Source organism: Centropristis striata, chromosome 7, assembly GCF_030273125.1.
Source record: "Centropristis striata isolate RG_2023a ecotype Rhode Island chromosome 7, C.striata_1.0, whole genome shotgun sequence".
NCBI classification, from domain to species: domain Eukaryota; kingdom Metazoa; phylum Chordata; class Actinopteri; order Perciformes; family Serranidae; genus Centropristis; species Centropristis striata.
Window position 1 is genome coordinate 35,710,865 of NC_081523.1, and position 19,050 is coordinate 35,729,914.

The 19,050-nt window shown below is 49.1% G+C and overlaps 2 protein-coding genes across 3 annotated transcripts in view; one reads left to right on the forward strand and one right to left on the reverse strand.

Moving 5' to 3' along the window:
* The first annotated feature begins 1 nt into the window (after nucleotide 1).
* LOC131974161 (gelsolin-like) lies at nucleotides 2–11,830 on the forward strand. 2 transcript variants are annotated; one of them, XM_059336347.1, is made up of 17 exons: nucleotides 2–1,607; nucleotides 2,899–3,053; nucleotides 3,125–3,286; nucleotides 3,887–3,946; nucleotides 4,071–4,160; nucleotides 4,250–4,339; nucleotides 4,444–4,576; nucleotides 5,078–5,166; nucleotides 5,249–5,377; nucleotides 5,712–5,798; nucleotides 5,938–6,071; nucleotides 6,412–6,502; nucleotides 6,581–6,751; nucleotides 7,310–7,484; nucleotides 7,580–7,701; nucleotides 10,875–11,013; nucleotides 11,326–11,830. In XM_059336347.1, exons 1-17 carry the CDS (start codon nucleotides 1,427–1,429, stop codon nucleotides 11,457–11,459), a joined length of 2,142 nt encoding a protein of 713 aa, XP_059192330.1. In that variant the 5' UTR covers nucleotides 2–1,426; the 3' UTR covers nucleotides 11,460–11,830. The 2 variants fall into 2 exon arrangements, with proteins under 2 accessions (XP_059192330.1, XP_059192331.1); XM_059336348.1 differs by lacking the exons at nucleotides 2–1,607; nucleotides 2,899–3,053; nucleotides 3,125–3,286 and adding an exon at nucleotides 3,818–3,834.
* LOC131974159 (disabled homolog 2-interacting protein-like) overlaps nucleotides 11,582–19,050 on the reverse strand; it is a 23,107-nt gene continuing 15,638 nt past the window's right edge. Inside the window, exons 12-21 of the mRNA XM_059336344.1 lie at nucleotides 18,632–18,821; nucleotides 18,185–18,420; nucleotides 18,025–18,116; nucleotides 17,481–17,933; nucleotides 17,080–17,351; nucleotides 16,877–16,987; nucleotides 16,667–16,789; nucleotides 14,050–14,129; nucleotides 13,730–13,817; nucleotides 11,582–12,818 (exon numbers count right to left, since the gene is read on the reverse strand). Of these exons, the coding sequence (XP_059192327.1) occupies nucleotides 12,648–12,818; nucleotides 13,730–13,817; nucleotides 14,050–14,129; nucleotides 16,667–16,789; nucleotides 16,877–16,987; nucleotides 17,080–17,351; nucleotides 17,481–17,933; nucleotides 18,025–18,116; nucleotides 18,185–18,420; nucleotides 18,632–18,821 (1,816 nt within the window). The 3' untranslated portion in view covers nucleotides 11,582–12,647. The remainder of the gene's footprint in view (nucleotides 12,819–13,729; nucleotides 13,818–14,049; nucleotides 14,130–16,666; nucleotides 16,790–16,876; nucleotides 16,988–17,079; nucleotides 17,352–17,480; nucleotides 17,934–18,024; nucleotides 18,117–18,184; nucleotides 18,421–18,631; nucleotides 18,822–19,050) is intronic.

Here is a 19,050-nt window from a genome sequence, read left to right on the forward strand (position 1 = left end):
TCTTACAGCAGTTTACGGTAGCAGGTACGTTTTGCGGGCATTAAGAGAAACCCCATGCTTGCTGTATGTTGGTCGCTATAAGCTGTATGTTCAGAGCTGAGAATAAAGCCGAGTAAAGAGAGAAAGCCTTCCCTCGATCATTCTACAGTTATCATTATATTTGTCCAAACAAATGTACCTTTAGTAGTACCGGCCATTAAAATCAACAAGAAACTGAAGAAAACAAGGTGGGCTAGTAAATTTTTTTCCTGTGTGGGACATGTCTGTCTCTACAGTCTACATTTTTCTTCACTTTTATTTAATTTCCCCTTACATTTATTTATGGTGTTGCTGCTATTATTTTTATTTATTTTATAATGTGTTTTATTATTTTTAAAATGTTTTTTATGTATTATTTTATTTTTCCCCTATTTGTTTGACCCAGGGGAAGTGTTCTACACTTTTACAACTTCATGTTGTTTTTATTCATATGTATTATTTTACCTTTAATTATTCCCCATATTTATATTTTTAAATGTATTTCTCTATGCAACTTGTTTGTAAATTTAAAATAAATAAATAAGTAATAGAGTGTCAGTGAATCAGACAGGGAGCATGATGGGAAGTTGAGTCTGATCTTTGCTTCCTGTTCAGCTGAATGTGATGAATAATGAAGCAGATTCCTGTCTGTCAGCTGTTGTGTCACCTGGGTGTGTCAGGGGTGGGGACTGCAGGTAGTTACCTGCAGCCCCCTCCCCCTCCTCCTGTTGCTTCCTGTTTCTGACTTGTGCTGCAGATTCATCAGCTGAACACCAACAGACAGACAGACGTGAGTTTCTTCTTGTTTTTTCTTGTATATAAACCATTTAAATGTATTTAATGTTTGTTAATCAGGTTTAATTTGTAACAAAGTCAAACTCAACATTCTGCTTTTGTTCTTTAAACTGATTCTGATTCAGTCACAAACTCTTAGTTCTCCTGAACGTCTCATTCATTAACAAACAAATCAATATTTGGTTGTTTCTGCTTTGATGGTAAATTCCTTTATGACCGAAACCTGCGGCTCAAATCCTCTAATGACCTGTCTGAGGAGGACACACTGCTTGTCTGTCTTTCTGCCTGTCTGTCTCTCTGCCTGCCTGTCTCTCTCTCTCTCCCTGTCTGTCTGTCTGCCTGTCTCTCTCTCTGTCTATCTGTCTGTCTGTGTTTCGTCCTATTCGTCATAGCTGTAGAATTCTGCAGAATGAGTGTGTATATTAAGGTGTCAGGTATCAGGTAGGTGTATTCAGTGACTGAGAGAACAGAATCTGTATTGTGTCTCTGTGGTTGAACTTGTTTTCGGGCGAGGTCGCTCATCAAACATTTAGAGAATTAAAGCCTCCTGACGGGAAGTATACCTGCAGCCTCGGTGTTCAGGTGTGTGACTTTTCCCCCTACAGGTGACATCATGGCGTTTGAGGATGCAGGTAAAGAGGCGGGGCTTCAGGTGTGGCGTGTGGAAAACATGAAGCTGGTTCCTGTTCCTCAGAACCTGCACGGAAGATTCTACAGCGGAGACGCCTACCTGGTCCTCAGCACCGGGCAGAACCGCCGAGGGAAGGCGAAGCAAAACCTGCACTACTGGATAGGTACTACTACAGTACTACTGCAGTACTCTGTGTACTAATACTACTGCAGCATGACCTGCACTACTGGACAGGTACTGGTAGTACTGCAGTACTACTGATACTACTGCAGTACTCTGTGTACTAATACTACTACTACTACTACTACTACTGCAGCATGCCCTGCACTACTGGACAGGTACTGGTACTACTGCAGTACTCTGTGTACTAATACTACTGATATTACTGCAGCATGACCTGCACTACTTGACAGGTACTGGTACTACTGCAGTACTCTGTGTACTAATACTACTGCAGCATGACCTGCACTACTGGACAGGTACTGGTAGTACTGCAGTGGTACTGATACTACTGCAGTACTCTGTGTACTACTACTACTACTACTACTACTGCAGCATGACCTGCACTACTGGACAGGTACTGGTACTACTGCAGTACTCTGTGTACTAATACTACTGATATTACTGCAGCATGACCTGCAATACTTGACAGGTACTGGTACTACAGTACTAATACTACTACTGCAGTTCTACTAATGCTACTGCAGTACTCTGTGTACTTTTACTACTGCAGCACAACCTGCACTACTGGACAGGTACTGGTACTACAGTACTACTACTACTACCACTGCACTTCTACTGATACTACTGCAGTACTCTGTGTACTTATACTACTGCAGCACGACCTGCACTACTGGACAGGTACTATAACTGCAGTACTACTACAACTACAGTACTACTAATACTACTGCAGCACAACCTGCACTACTGGACAGGTACTATAATGGCAGTACTACTACTACTACAGTACTACTAATACTACTGCAGCACGACCTGCACTACTGGACAGGTACTACTACTACAGTACTACTGATACTACTACAGTACTACTGCAATATTACTGATATTACTGCAGCACAACCTGCACTACTAGACAGGTACTGGTACTACTAATGGTACTACTAATGCAGTACTACTGCAGTACTCTGTGTACTAACACTACTGCACTACTACTGATACTACTGCAGCACGACCTGCACTAGTGGACAGGTACTGGTATTACTACTGCAGTACTACTGCAGTACTCTGTGTACTAATAGTACATCATAATGACTCATTATTAGTGTACTCAGCAGCTGACTGTCATATCTGGTTCTGCTCTCTGATTGGCCTGTGGTCATTTGACTGGTTCTGCTCTGTGATTGGTCGGTGGTCATGTGACTGGTTCTGCTCTTTGATTGGCCGGTGGTCATGTGACTCTGGTTCTGCTCTCTGATTGGCTGGTGGTCCTGCAGGCTCAGACTGCTCTCAGGACGAGAGCGGTGCAGCAGCCATCTATGCAGTGCAGATGGACGACGACCTGGAGGGCAATGCGGTACAGTACCGTGAAGTCCAGAACCACGAGTCCAGTTCCTTCACCGGGTGCTTCAAGAAGGGACTCAAGTACCTGGTGAGTACTGCAGAACCACAGACCTACTGCTGGAGTCTCTACCTGCAGTGACATCACTTTCTGTCACACAGAACGGAGGCGTGGCCTCGGGGTTCAACGACGTGGAGACCAACGACATAGACGTCCAGCGGCTGCTGCAGGTCAAAGGTCGCCGCGTTGTCAGAGCCACACAGGTCCCCTTCAGCTGGGACAGCTTCAACCAAGGAGACAGCTTCATCCTGGACCTGGGAGAGGTGAGACAGGCTGAGGGGGAGACAGCTTCATCCTGGACCTGGGTGAGGTGAGACAGGCTGAGGGTGAGACAGCTTCATCCTGGACCTGGGGGAGGTGAGACAGGCTGAGGGTGAGACAGCTTCATCCTGGACCTGGGAGAGGGGAGACAGGCTGAGGGTGAGACAGCTTCATCCTGGACCTGGGGAAAGGTGAGACAGGCTGAGGGTGAGACAGCTTCATCCTGGACCTGGGGGAGGTGAGACAGGCTGAGGGTGAGACAGCTTCATCCTGGACCTGGGAGAGGTGAGACAGGCTGAGGGTGAGACAGCTTCATCCTGGACCTGGGGAAAGGTGAGCCAGGCTGAGGGTGAGACAGGCAGCTTCATCCTGGACCTGGGAGAGGTGAGATAGGCTGGGGGTGAGACAGGCAGCTTCATCCTGGACCTGGGAGAGGTGAGATAGGCTGGGGGTGAGACAGGCAGCTTCATCCTGGACCTGGGAGAGGTGAGATAGGCTGAGTGGTGCTACAGGCCCAGGGTGAGACAGCTTCATCCTGGACCTGGGAGAGGTGAGACAGGCTGAGGGGTGATACAGGCAGTAACCTGTCTCTCTCTCTAAAGGAAATCATCCAGTGGTCTGGTTCCCATAGCAACCACTTTGAGAAGCTGAAGGCCACCATGGTGAGTGATATCATCATTATCAATGACATCATCATTATCAGTGACATCATCATTATCAGTGACATCATCACTATTAGTGACATCATCATTATCAGTGACATCACACTGAATGGTTGATTGACAGGTGGCTAAGAATATCCGTGACGATGAGCGGTGTGGGCGGGCCGAGCTGACCGTCTGTGACGAGGGGGAGGAGCCAGAGAGGATGCTGCAGGTGATGTCACAGTCACATGACCTTTTCTTGTTGACGTCTGACCTCTTCCTGTCGACCTCTGACCTCTTCCTGTTGACCTCTGACCTCAGATTCTGGGGGAGAAGCCTTCGCTGCCTGACTCTCACAGCTGCGACGCCAAGATGGATGCCTTCAACAGGAAGACAGCAACACTGTACCAGGTGACCACTGGGAGGCTTTTATTGTGAAGTTGTAACAGGAAGTGTCTCTCAGGTGTCCAATGGGAGGCTTTTATTGTGAAGTGCTAACAGGAAGTGTCTCTCAGGTGTCCAATGCTGAGGGGGACATCGAGATCACCATGGTAGCGGAGCAGAGCCCGTTCTCCCAGGATGCTTTGCAGTCCAGCGAGTGTTTCATCCTCGACAACGGAGCAAATGGCAACATCTTCGTCTGGAAAGGTACGAGAGTGCCAAGACCCGTAGGACCGGACTGACACCTGTAGGACCGGGCCGAGAGCTGTAAGACCAGACTGAGACCGGACCAAGACCTATACGACCAGACCGAGACCCGTAGGACAGGACCAAGACCTGTACGACCAGACTGAGACCCGTGGGACCGGACCAAGACCCGTACAACCAGAGCGAGACCAGACTGAGACCCTTACAACCAGACCGAGACCAGACTGAGACCCTTACAACCAGACTGAGACAGGACTGAGACCGGACTAAGACCTGTACGACCGGACTGAGACCTGTACGACTAGACTGGGACCAGACTGAGACCTGTACGACGAGACTGGGACGAGACTGAGACCCGTACAATCGGAACCAAGACCAGAATGAGACCGGCCTGAGACCTGTACGACCGGACTGAGACTTGTATGACTAGACTGGGGCCGGACTGAGACCGGTACAACTGGATTGAGCCCGGACTGAGACCCATACGATGTTTGTGTGCAGGGAAGGATGCAAACACTGCGGAGCGTCACGCTGTCATGAAGACTGCAGAGAAATTCATTCAAAAGATGAACTACCCAATATACACAAAGGTACACACACACACACACACACACACACACACTCATTTGTCACCTGTCCAGCCTGACTAACCTGCTGTCTGTCCCCCCTCAGATCCAGGTCTTACCTGAGCATGGGGAGACTCCGCTCTTCGAACAGTTCTTCAAAGATTGGAAGGACCCTGAAGACACCGAGGGCCTGGGGACGGCCTACGTATCCAATCAGATCGCACGGATTGAGAAGGTAAACCAACCAGATCAGGATAAGAATCAGGTTCCGGATCAGGATGAGGATGGAGATCTGGTTCAGGATCAGGATCAGGATCATGTACAGGATCAGGATGGGGATCAGGTTCAGGATCAGGATGGAGATTCGGTTCAGGATCAGGATGGAGATCTGGATCAGGTTCAGGATCAGGTTCAGGATCACGATGGAGATCAGGTTCAGGATCAGGATCAGGGTGGAGATCTGGTTCAGGATCAGGATCATTATGGAGATCAGGTTCAGGATCAGGATCAGAATAAGGATCAGGTTCATGATCAGGTTCAGGTCTGTACACTGAGTCCCTGGTTCTCAGGTTCCGTTTGACGTGTCGGAGCTCCACCGGTCAGAGGCGATGGCGGCGCAGCACGGGATGGTGGACCGCGGAGACGGCGAAAAACAGGTGAGGGTGGGCGAAGTCAGGTGCGCCCGACCAATCACAGTGTTCAATGACTGCTCACATCTGGAGTTCAGACTCATGGGAGATGTGGTTTCCACAGCGACTCGTCCAGTAGCAGCTCTGTGTGTGTGGTTCTCTGTAGATCTGGCGTATTGAAGGATCAGAAAAGGTTCCGGTGGATCCGTCAGTCTACGGTCAGTTCTACGGAGGAGACAGTTACCTGATCCACTACCAGTACTGCCACGACAGCAGACAGGGTCACATCATCTATATGTGGTGAGCTCCAATAATCCATTAATGAAGGATTCATTTATGTAGTTTTCTGTCTCTGAGTCGACCTGTCTAGAGTGACTCCTCCCACCGGGGACCTGAGTTCAGATTAACGGTCAGGATAACAGGCTGGTCGACCACAGGCTGGCAGTCCTGTGTTGATGGGTCAGGACCTGGCCTCTAGAAGTCCTCCGGAACTGTTTCTGCGCAAGGTGGTACCTGTTGCTCCTGACAGCACAGCTCCCAGGGTCAGGGGACTTGCAGACCCCTCCACCATGTTCAGACCGAGACTCTTAAAACGTATAATTAAAAACGTATCAGCTCTAATCTTTAAGTTTCTCCTCAGGCAGGGGACGGAGTCCAGCCAGGACGAGGTCGGCGTGTCGGCGCTCCTGGCCATCGACCTGGACGATGGACTGGGAGGAGCCGCTGTTCAGGTACGGGAACTCTGAAACCGTTTCTCTACACTGACTCTACCCCTCTGACCCTGAACTCACCAGACCCTCTGACTGCAGGTACGCGTGGTTCAGGGCAAAGAGCCTGCCCACCTCATGAGTCTATTTGGGGGGAAACCAATGGTGGTGTACAAGGGCGGGACTTCCAGAGACGGCTGTCAATCAGAGGTGGCCGATACCCGCCTGTTCCAGGTCAGAGCAAATCCAGCAGGAGACTCCAGAGCGGTGGAGGTGAGACACCTGTTGTGGTCCCTAAATGCCCCACACTTGTTGTAGTCCCTAAACGTCCCATGCTTGTTTTAGTCCCTGAACGTTCCACACTTGTTCTAGCCCCTGAACGTCCCACACACTTGTTCTAGTCCCTGAACGTCCCACACTTGTTCTAGTCCCTGAACATCCCACTCTTGTTCTAGTCCCTGAACATCCCACACTTGTTCTAGTCCCTGAACGCCCAACACTTGTTCTAGTCCCTGAACGCCCCATACTACTTCTAGTCCCTGAACGCCCCACACTTATTCTAGTCATTAAACATCCCACACTTTTTCTAGTCCCTGAACATCCCACACTTGTTCTAGTCCCTGAACACTCCACACTTGTTCTAGTCCCTGTACGCCCCACAGTTGTTGAATGCCCCACCTGTTGTAGTCCCTGAACTTCCCACACTTGTTGTAGTCCCTGAATGTCCCACACTTGTTGTAGTCCCTGAATGCCCCACACTTCTTCTAGTCCCTGAACGCCCCACACTTCTTCTGTTCGCTGAACGTCCGAGTCTGACCCTCTGGTCCTCAGGTGGATCCGAGCTCCTCCAGTCTCAACTCCAGTGACGTCTTTGTGCTGGTCGCCCCCTCTGGATCCTGGACCTGGAAGGGGCGAAGCAGCAGCTCGGCTGAGTTCGGGGGGGCGGAGCACCTGGCTGGACTCCTGCAGGTGACCCCCACCCTGCTGGAGGAGGGGGAGGAGGAAGGTAAGGGGTGGGGGTGGGGGGGGGTGGGGGCGTCTGTTTGGTCCACGATGTCCTCAGTGAACTGGGTCTGACAGGTTCTGTCTCTGTGGTTACAGGTGGATTCTGGGAGGCCCTGGGGGGGCAGGGGGAGTACTGCCGCTCTCCCCGGCTGAAGAACAACATGGAGGCTCACCCGCCGCGCCTGTTCGCCTGCTCCAACAAGACCGGCAACTTTCAGGTCTGTGGTCACTAACGAGGCACTTCTCTGTTTGTTTCTCATGTTTAAAGCAAATAAATAAATAAATATAGAGATTCACGCCATCATCAGTTGTTACACCAACATCACATTATTTTATTATTGACAAGTTGAACATTGATGTTTGTTGAGTCAGAAACACGTTAAAGACTAGAAGAAAAAAAACACCTAACCCTAAAAAATTCTAACAAAAGGTTTCTCAGCTGTTTCTTGTATTAGATGTCCTTAATAACATACTAAAAGTTTACCAAAGTCTGACCAATAGAAAGGTATAATTTTGAAGATGGACAGGAAGCTGCCAACACTTGGCAAAGCCATGTGAGAAAGGAGAAATAATAATAATAATAAAATAATAATAATAACTAGAAAATTTCCTCTGGGGAAATTCTGAAAGGGCCACGGGGGCTACTGCCGGTGTGTGTACACTATGATGAGATTCTTCAGAGATTTCAAACTAAGCCCTTTAACCTCAAAATGTGTGTGTGTGTGTAGCGAAAATCGCATAAAGTTACCTCTGTGTGTGTGTGTGTGTAATTAAAATCACATAAAGTTACCTGTGTGTGTGTGTGTGTGTATGCACGTGAGTGTTTGAAGCATATGTATGCATGTGTGAGGAGTGTGCACGCTTACGCGCATGTGTGTGTGTGTGTGTGCATGTGTATCTGTAACTGTAATCACATCAAAGATCAAAGGCAATCAGATCAAAGCAATCAACAGAATTAACTGACACCTGTTCCGGCAGAGTGACAGCAGAGGTGGACAGATTTTCTGGCCTCGAACAGAAAGCATTTTTGGCAAAACCATAATACCTATCATTGATCCAACTTCACTTTCAGCGTCCTGAGTTCTTCCTGAATGTCTACATATGTTTTTTTTTTAAAAGAAAAATGAAAAAATAGCTTTGTTAGAGTGATCTAAAAAAACTGTTACATCTCCCTTGTTCAGAAATCTTTATGCGTTTTTAATATGGGAGCCAATGAGGCTGTTGGTGCGTGTTGGTGGCGCATCTGTGCATCCTACGCCCAAACTATAACTCTGACAGCTTTACCAGAGGATTGTGAGTGAGGAGACAAATTTTCCTACGTTTCTATGTATAAATTATTTCTGTAGAGTGGAATTTGCGGCCTGGAGCACAGTTTTCAAATTTATTTTTTGACAGTTTTTTCTCTCCCTCTACACTCTGGCGATGATGTCACACACTGTGACACGAACATTCTGTGCAATACACACCCATTATAATCTCAGAATTTCTCCAAAAATGATCATGGTCATTGAACAGGGATTGATAAAAAACTATATGACCTATCACAACGTGGATTAATACATCGATACACAAGACTTGTGTCTGCTGTTCAAAGTTTAAATGGAGTCTCTAGGTGAAATTATGCCGGAGAAGTAGACGTTTAAAAATCTCCAATTATTGTTCTTTTTCGCTCATTTTTTTTCGGCCGTCCCATTCACTTCAATGCAAAATTTTGGGCAGTTCGTATTCTGTAGAGAAAAGTAATACCACACCGATCCCGATCAAACCACACGTTTTGATATATAAGCCCCGAGCACTGGTCCCTACAGCTGTATGGGACCAGTGCTCGGTGCGATTGCCCCGTGGCCCTAATTACTGAAGGGAAACTGTAGTGTCTGTGGTGCAAGGTGCACATGCAGGAAGTCTCACTGGAACTGCAGAGATCTTTGTGGTTGTAAATGTAATAAATAATATGAGTGAAGCTAATAAAGTTAAATTAAATGTATGCATGTTATTCATTTTTCAGAATATATGCACCGTATATGACCTATATTCATGAGTTGGAAATGACATAAATACATTGCCAAAATGAACATATCTACTTGATCCAATAATCATTTAGTGATATTCTCAATAGCTTTAAATGATTCCTTGACCCAGAAAATTTAGATTTTCACACAAAGATTGACCTTCTGAGTGGCTTGGAAGATATATTGGTTCTCATAGACTTTATATGGCTGCCATCTCCGATCCACAAACTTGATGAAGTTGCTCCCATCGAAAATTGAAACTTATGGTGATAGAGAGCATGTGGAAAACATGTGGAGCTTTTGTCCGATGTGTCCCCTTTATTTAGCTCAGCCTCCTGACTAGAAGGAGTAATGGTCATTTTAAAGACCTGGAGGTTTTGAAAATAGGGCATTTCTTGGAGTCAGAAATTGGTGAACTTTTAGTATGTTTTTAAGTACATCTGATACTACTGTAAACCACTGAGAAACCTTTTGGTAGATTTTTTTTAGGGTTAAATCATATTTGCACCTGACTACTAAAGGTGGGAAATCTTTTCACATCTATGAATCTCGATTCAGGCATCATATGAAACTAGAAGATGTAATGAATCTGTAGGCTCCATGTGTCAGGCTATCGTATCAAGAAGTTGTTAAAATGATGCAGCAAAGTTACTTTTTTTTCAAAGCGGTCATGTGACCTCAATGAAAACGGGCTCTCTGGTTCCTCTTCACACACATGGCTGCCTTCCAATTCAGTTATTATTTGACAAAACAATTCTTGATTGAATTTAATTCTGTGTACTCAAAATGCAGTTAAATCTCAATATATTGTATCAGTACTCACCATATCACACAATGATTAAAATCATGTGTGTGTGTGTGTGTATGTATATGTATATATATATATATATATATGTGTATATTTATATGTGTGTGTATATATATATATATGTATATATATATATATATATATATATATATATATATATATATATATACGCACACAACAGCAGCATGTTAAAGGACAACAAGAGTCTGTAGCTGATATCATGTATTATATATAAATAATGCACCATGTAACAAATGCTATATCAAACAAGGAATTAAAAACTCAATGATAAACGGAGAAAAAAAATCTGCATTTGAAGCAAAATTAGAGGTGACGAGCTCACCTGTCATCAATGATGTCATGAGTCCACAGCATGGTTGAACATGTGTTAAAATAGCACAAAGTTCATTTCTGAGAGTTTTGGTGAGACGACAGGTGCATGCACCTGGTTATTCAGGTGTACAGAGCATCAATCTGATTGGTCGACTGGTAGAACTCACATGGGGTTATTAATAACGATAATATAATAGTTTTATATATGTATATATAATATAATAATGTGACCTGTCTCCAGATGGAGGAGGTCTCAGGGGAGCTGACCCAGGACGACCTCGCCCCTGACGACGTCATGATCCTGGATACCTGGGACCAGGTATTCATGTGGGTCGGTAACGAAGCTAACGAGGACGAGAAGACGGAGGCGGCGGCGTCAGGTGAGACACACAGGAAGTGATTTATCACTTAAGTAGTGATAAATGTCACTCACCTGTTGACAGGTGACTCACCTGGTCTTCATAAACTTTGACCTTCGTCCTGATTGGACGCTGCTGTCACTTAGCAACAGACTGACGTGTCACCTGTCTGTCCACCTGTCACCTGTCTGTCCTACTTCCACCTCTTTACCTGTCTATCCACCTGTCCCGTCTGTCCACCTTCCACCTGTCCCCTCTGTTTACCTGTCCCCCTGTCTGTCTACCTGTCCATCTTCCACCTGCCCACCTACCTGTCCGCCTGTCTTTCTACAGCTCTCAGGTACATCGAGAGCGACCCGGCAGACAGGGACTCTGGCATGCCGATTGTCATCGTCAAACACGGCTTCGAACCGCCGACCTTCACTGGCTGGTTCCTGGGCTGGAACCCCGAATACTGGAGCCAGTGACATCACTTCCTGTTTACACTTGTCTCACCTGATGAATAAAACAGTGACATCAATTCTTGTCTCACCTGATGAATCAAACATGTCATCACTTCCTGTCTCACCTGATGAATAAAACAGTGAAACAGACTTGTGACAGTTTATTATCTTTATAAATATTGATGATAAATAACAACAGAGACAAAAGCCACAGTGAACACAGCAGAGTCCAGGAGAGTCCAGTAGACTTCAGTAGAATCCCGTGGAGTCCAGTCGGGTCCAGCAGAGTCCAGTAAAGTTCGGTAGAGTCCAGCAGAGTCCACTAGAGTTCAGTAAAGTTTGATAGAGTTCTGTAGAGTCAGTTAGAGTCCAGGAGAGTTCAGTAGAGTCAGAGTCCAGTGGAGTTCAGCAGAGTCCAGTACAGTTGAGGGCAGCAGACGAGTGTGTTCACAAACGATTCATCACAATTTAAACTTTTTTCTGTTTTACAATAAAATCTGATTTTTACATTAAAATCAGTAAATTCTCTGAAACACAAACTAACGTCAAACTCTCTGAACTACAGAAGCCCAGAGCGGCAAACACAACTTGCTAGGCTAACAGTTTCCCCCTCTCTGTCTTTGTGCTAAGCTAGGCTAATCTGGACCTCTGGGTACCAGGACCAAGACAAAGATGTCACACTGTTGCTTTAAGACAGAATCTCAACATAAAGAGCCTAAAAATTACAAATATATTCAAACTGTCGACTGTCTCTTTAAATAAAGTTTAACTTTCAAATAAACATCAGAGCAATGTACAGTTGGGGTTACTCCTTCAGACCAGAGCCATGTACAGGTGGAGTTACTCCAGTCAGACCTGAGCCATGTACAGGTGGGGAAACTCCTTCAGACCAGAGCCATGTACAGGTGGGGTTACTCCAGTCAGACCAGAGACATGTACAGGTGGGGTTACTCCAGTCAGACCAGAGACATATACAGGTGGGGTTGAGCTCATAAAGACGTGCAGTTCTCTCAACAGGAAGTAGCAAAAGGAAACAGGATATGATGTCGGACTTGAAACATGCAAAACAAAAACAAGAACTGAGGGGTAACCTAGCAACAGGGGCGGAGCCAGGCTGGAGGTTGATTGACAGGTCTGTGATCGATTGGTTTATAAAGGGGTGTGGTTATCATTTCAGCCCCGCCCCCGTCTCCAGTCAGAACCAATCAGAGCTCAGCAGTTGCCGGAGTTCCGAAACTCTCCGTTCTCAGTGATCTGCAGAGAGGACGTGTTGCTAGGAGACAGGCCGTTCCTTTGTGATGTCACTGCGTAACGCTCCTTCAGCTGAGTCAGCGCTGCCATCAGACGACTGTTTGCCGCGTCAAGACTAGATATCCTCTTTTCCTGAGAGACAGACAGACGGAGAGGCAGACAGACAGGTCAGGGAGACAGGTCAGAGAGGCAGACAGGTCAGAGAGACAGAAAGGTCAGAGAGACAGACAGGTCAGGCAGACAGGTCAGAGAGACAGACAGACAGGTCAGACAGTCAGACAGACAGGTCAGAGAGACAGACAGCCAGACAGACAGGTCAGAGGGGCAGACAGGTCAGACAGACAGACAGGTCAGAGAGGCAGACAGACAGGTCAGCAGGGCAGACAGACAGACAGATCAGAGAGACAGACAGGTCAGAGAGGCAAACAGACAGTCAGACAGACAGGTCAGAGAGACAGACAGGTCAGAAGGGCAGACAGTCAGCTAGACAGGTCAGAGAGGCAGACAGACAGGTCAGCGGGGCAGACAGGTCAGAGAGGCAGACAGATCAGAGAGACAGGTCAGAGAGGCAAACAGACAGTCAGACAGACAGGTCAGAGAGACAGACAGGTCAGAAGGGCAGACAGTCAGCTAGACAGGTCAGAGAGGCAGACAGACAGCCAGACAGACAGGTCAGAGAGGCAGACAGACAGGTCAGCGGGGCAGACAGGTCAGAGAGGCAGACAGATCAGAGAGACAGGTCAGAGAGGCAAACAGACAGTCAGACAGACAGGTCAGAGAGACAGACAGGTCAAAAGGGCAGACAGTCAGCCAGACAGGTCAGAGAGGCAGACAGACAGCCAGACAGACAGGTCAGAGAGACAGACAGGTCAGAGAGGCAGACAGTCAGACAGACAAGTCAGAGAGACTGAGAGGGCAGAGAGGCAGACAGACAGAAAAACTGACAAGTCAGAGAGGCAGACAGACAGACAGACAGGTCAGAGAGTCAAACAGACAGTCAAACTGACAAGTCAGAGAGACATACAGGTCAGAGAGACAGGTACCTGTGCCTCTATGATCTTCTGTTTGGAGTCGACCACAGCCTGCATGTCCGAGTGATCCTTCTTCAGCTCCTCCTCCACCGCCATCAACCTGACAGACGGGCAGGCAGGCAGACGGACAGGCAGACAGACAGGTGCTTTATAAAGTTTGTTACATATATATATATATATATATATATATATATATATATATATATATACATATATATATATATATATAAAATTTCTCAATATGTTCTATTAGTTTCTGTTTGTCTGCTGGTCAGAGTGACGACAGGTGTAGAGACAGACAGGTGTGAAGACAGACAGGTGTGGAGACAGACCTGCTGATGATGCTGTTCATCTGGAGGTCTTTATCGTCCTGCAGCCTCCTCAGTCTGCTCTCTGTGTCCTCCAACCGCACCTAAAACACACACACAGACACACAGACACACGGACACACAGACACACACACACACACACACTCACACATACACACACACACACACATACACACACACACACACACATACACACACAAATGAATTATAACTGGAGTTTCATTTATGAAACATAAATACAGATACCTGACCTTCCTGTTAAGATATAGTTACTTTGTGGGGCTTTTACTTTGAAAAAAAGGGTTTCCTGTTAAAACCATGAGTCCCAACAACAGAATGTGAGTGATGAGAAAGAAAAGTCTTTCTGATTTCGGTCCGTCCCAGCCTCTCCACTCTCTCCACAGCTGTGATGTCATCCAATACACACCATTATAAACTGACAGTTAGGGAACAGAATACAGTTTAAACTTTAAATCTTGTTTCATTTTAAAGTTCAGAGAGCTGTTCATCTCCTCTCAACAGTCCCTTTCTCCATCCCTCCATTGTCCTCCGCTTATCCGGGGCTGGGTCGCGGGAGCATCGAGACCCCGAGGCGTTCCCAGGCCAGGCAGGAGATATAATCCCTCCACCGTGTTCTGTGTCTTCCTCGTGGCCTCCTACCAGTTGGATATGCCCAGAACACCTCTGACGGGAGGCGCCCGGGAGGATCCTTACCAGAAGCCCAAACCTCCTCAGCTGGCTCCTTTAGACGTGAAGGAGCAGCATCTCTACTCCGAGCTCCCTCCGGATGTGTAAGCTCCTCACCCTATCTCTAAGGCTGAGCCCAGCCACCCTACGGAGGAAACTCATTTCCTCAGACTTGGAGGTGCTGACTCTTATCCGTACCGCTTCACACTCGGCTGCAAACTGCCCCAATGAGTGCTGGAGGTCCCGGTCTGATGAAGCCAAAAGAACAACATCATCTGCAAAAAACAGAGATGCAATTCTAAGGTCACCAAACCGGATCCCTTTCTCCCCCCGACTGTGCCTTGAGATCCTGTTCATGAAGACCACTAACAGAATTGGAGACAAAGGGCAACCCTGGCGGAGGCCAACAGCCACTGGGAACGTGTTTGACCTTGTGCCGAGTATGCAGACACAGCTCTCACTTTGGTTATATAGGGACCGGATAGCTCATAGCAATGAGCCCGGTACCCCATATTCCCGCAGTACTCCCCACAAGACTCCCCAAGGGACACGGACATAAGCCTTCTCCAAGTCCACAAAACACATGTAGACTGGATGAGCAAACTCCCATTACCCCTCCAGGGGTCTAGCAAGGGTAAAGCACTGGTCCGCTGAGCAGTGTGATTTCACGATAATTAGAACATACCCTCTGGTCCCCCTTTTTAAAATGGGAACCACCCAACCATGCGTGTCAACCATGACAGCGCAACAGTGCCCAGAGCCTTCAGCATCTCAGGGCGAATCTCATTCAACCCTGGTGTCTTGCTGCCAGGCAGCTTCTTAACTACCTCTGCGACTTCTGCCAAGGATACTGATGAGTCTTCCCCTGAGTCTTCAGACTCTGCCTCCTCTGTGGAGGACGTGTTGGCTGGATTAAGGAGTTCCTCAAAGTACTCTTTCTACCGTCTGACAACATCCCCAGGTTGGGTCAGCAGGTCTCCTCCCCCACTGAACACAGCTTGAGCCAAGTCCTGCTTTCCATTCCCTAGTCGCCCAACGGTTTTCCAGAACCTGTTCCCTGTTCTCCCAATCACCCCCCTCATGGTACTATCATCGTTGTCCATGTTGCCGTTGAAGTCTCCCAGAAGAACAATAGAGTCCCCAGGAGGCGACCCTCTCATTCCTCGGGGAGAAGTCCAACACAGCGGCGCTCAGCCTAGGGCTTATGAGTATCACCACACCCGCCCGGTGCCTCTGGGCAACTCCCGAAAAGGAGAGAGTCCAGCCTCTCTCCAGGAGTTTGGTTCCAGAGCCCAGGCCATGCGTGGAGGTGAGCCTGACTATATCTAGCCGGTAACGTTCCACCTTCCTCACAAGCTCGGGCTCCTTCCCCGCCAGCGAGGTGATGTTCCACGTCCCCAGAGCCAGTCAGCACGCCCAGGTACCCGCCTTTGCCTGCCGCCCAGCTTACAATGCACCCGACCCTTATGCCCTACACTACAGGTGGTTCCATATGGCTTTTTCGGGCTGAGCCAGGCCGGCTCCATGGACAAAGGCCCGGCCACCAGATGCTCACCTGCGTGCTCCTCTCCTGGGTCTGGCTCCAGGAGGGGGCCCCAGTTTACACATGCCGGGTGAGGTACACCGTTGTACATGTGTCCGCTTCATAAGGGTTTTTGAATCGCTAGTTAGTCTGGCCCCTCCCCTGGGACCACTTTGCCTTGTGAGAACCTACCAGGAGCTAATGCTCCCGACAACACGGCTCCCAGGTCACTGGAGCACACAAACCCCTACATTGCGTGAAGGTGGCGATTCTTGGAGTCCGTTTCTCATTGTGTTCTATGGGACATGTTCTCATTTATTTTGGTAAATTTTTATGAAAACAAATCTTCAGATCTTCTCGTGTTGGATGATGAAGAGTGTAGACTGTGTCCAGGTGGATCAGGTGACTCACCTGGTACTCCTGCAACATGCGCTGGTTCTGCTGATCCTGGACCAGCAGCCTGGCCTCGCACTCGTCCTGGCGCAGCGCCGCAACACGCAACTTCTCCTGCAGCAACGCAATCTCCTGCTGGTACTACACACACACACACACACACACACACACAGTCAGATCCAGTAGACCCAGCAGACCCGGTCCAGTCTGGTTCGGGGAGCGTCTCACCTTCTCTATCATCGCGTCGTCGTGGCCGTCGTCCGTCTCACCGTAGGAGGAGGCGGAGTTCATGTTGAGCAGCCAGGCGGCGGTCCGGTCCAATGCACAGGGGGAGGGAGCCTGCACACACACACACATACACACGGTTACACACTGACACACCCTTATGTTGGCAGGTTGCCGTCGTAACGGTGTGGTGATGATGTGGTCACCTTGGCGGCGGGCCGCTGCTTCTCGGGGCTGTCTCCTTTAGACGAGGACGACGTCTGTCTGAGGCGGGACTGTCCGCTGCTTGGCCAATCAGGACTCGATGACATCATGCTGCCGGAGGCGGGGCGGGGTGGGTAGGCAGAGCTGCCGCCGCCACTGAGCATGCTGGGAGGTGTCCGACCCCGAGGAGGTCCCGGAGGAGCCGAGGATGGGGGAGGAGGCTGATCGATGCGTCTCTGAGGACCAGAGCTCTGACGAGGGGGGGCTGAGCTACCTGATGGGGCAGAGCCACAGAGTCAGAGTACTGCAGTATAAATACTCAGAGTACTGCAGCATAAATACAGAATATTGCAGTATAAATACATAGAGTACTGGTCTCCAGGTGTACCTAATAAAGCAGTACCTGTGAGTGTGTCGGACAGCGCCCGTCTCGAGTACTCCTCGCCACTGCTGCTGCTGGACATGGCGGACATCCCGCCCCCCCGCTCCACCCCTCCCAGCCCCACAGACATCTGGGTGAGGAACGCTGGTTTGGTCGCTGTGGCGTTCCGGTCGTCAGCGTTCTGCGAGCCGGCGGAGCCATCGGAGGGCGTGGCGTCCTGCTGTCGCGGTGAGGTGGCGGTCATGTGGTACACAGGGTTCTGGAAGGAGAGGGGGAGAAGCCCCGTGCGGCGCTGCCACTGGCTGTCGTCGAGCCCCTCGCCGGGGGCGGAGTCCTGCAGGTCCACCAGAGACAGGCTGCGGCTCTCATTGGTCAGGTCGGGCCCCTCCCTCCGGCCCCCGTTGGTCAGGTCGAACCCCGCCTCCTCCGCCGGCTCCGAGTACGAGGAGCTTGGTGCCGGCGAGCCCTGCAGGCCTAGAGGAAGTGACATCATCAGGACAGGAAAGGTCAGACACAGGTCAAAGGTCACAGAGATGTCACAGTGTGTGCAGAGGTCAGAGGTCACCTGAGGCGGGCTGCAGGCTGGAGCCCTTTGTGACGAAGAACAGGTCTTTGTTCTCGGGGGTCGGAGACGGCAGCCGTGTGAAATCTACCAAACTACACAAACATCAAGTTAGTATGAGCCCTGGCCATGCCCAGCTGTGATCGGTCCGCGTGATACTGACCCTCCGTCCAACCCGACGCCGCCTTGCAGGCCGATGGACGGATTACAGGCCGCCAGGGGAGGTGACAGGGGCGGGGACAGAGGGGGCGGAGACATGGGGGGTGGGGACACCACCCGCTGAGGCTCCGGCGACGACACGGCCACGCCCCCACAGCTGGCCACGCCCCCCGGGTTAGCCAGCGCCGCAGACACGTCCCTGAGGATCCGAGGGAGGGGACTGAGCTTCACCAGGCAGGACTGGAGACAGACAGGTAGATAGACACACAGGTGAGAAAGGTGAGAGACAGACAGGTGAGAGATGGACAGGTGAGAGACAGGCAGGTGAGACAGGTGAGAGATAAGTGAGAGACAGACAGGTAGAGAGACAGACAGGTAGAGGGACAGACAGGTGAGTTACCTGGCCAGGTGAGAAACCTGGACAGGTTTGTAACCTGGACAGGTGAGTTACCTGGTCGAGCTCGGTCAGCAGGGTGTGCAGGCTGGACAGCTCTCTGCCGAGGTCGATGTACCCGTCGAAGCCGGCGGTATGGTTCAGCCCGTCAGGGTTTGAAATCTCCTGAAGGAAACGCTGCATGCTGCTCCACTGACGCTCCACAAAGTCATTCATGAACAGCATGTACTCCTCCTTAGTCCCAAACCTGGAGGGACAGGGACAGGACAGGGGGGACAGGACAGGAGAGACAGGGACAGGACAGAGACAGGGATAGGTGAACATACCATACAGGTATCTACAAGTCAAAAATACAAAAATCTAAATAAAACCCACCAGTCATTTCAAAATAAAAGCCCAGAGGCTCCTTCACAATAAAAGCCCACTCACTTGCTGAAGTTGGCGAGGCTCCTTCAGAATAAAAGCCCACTCACTTG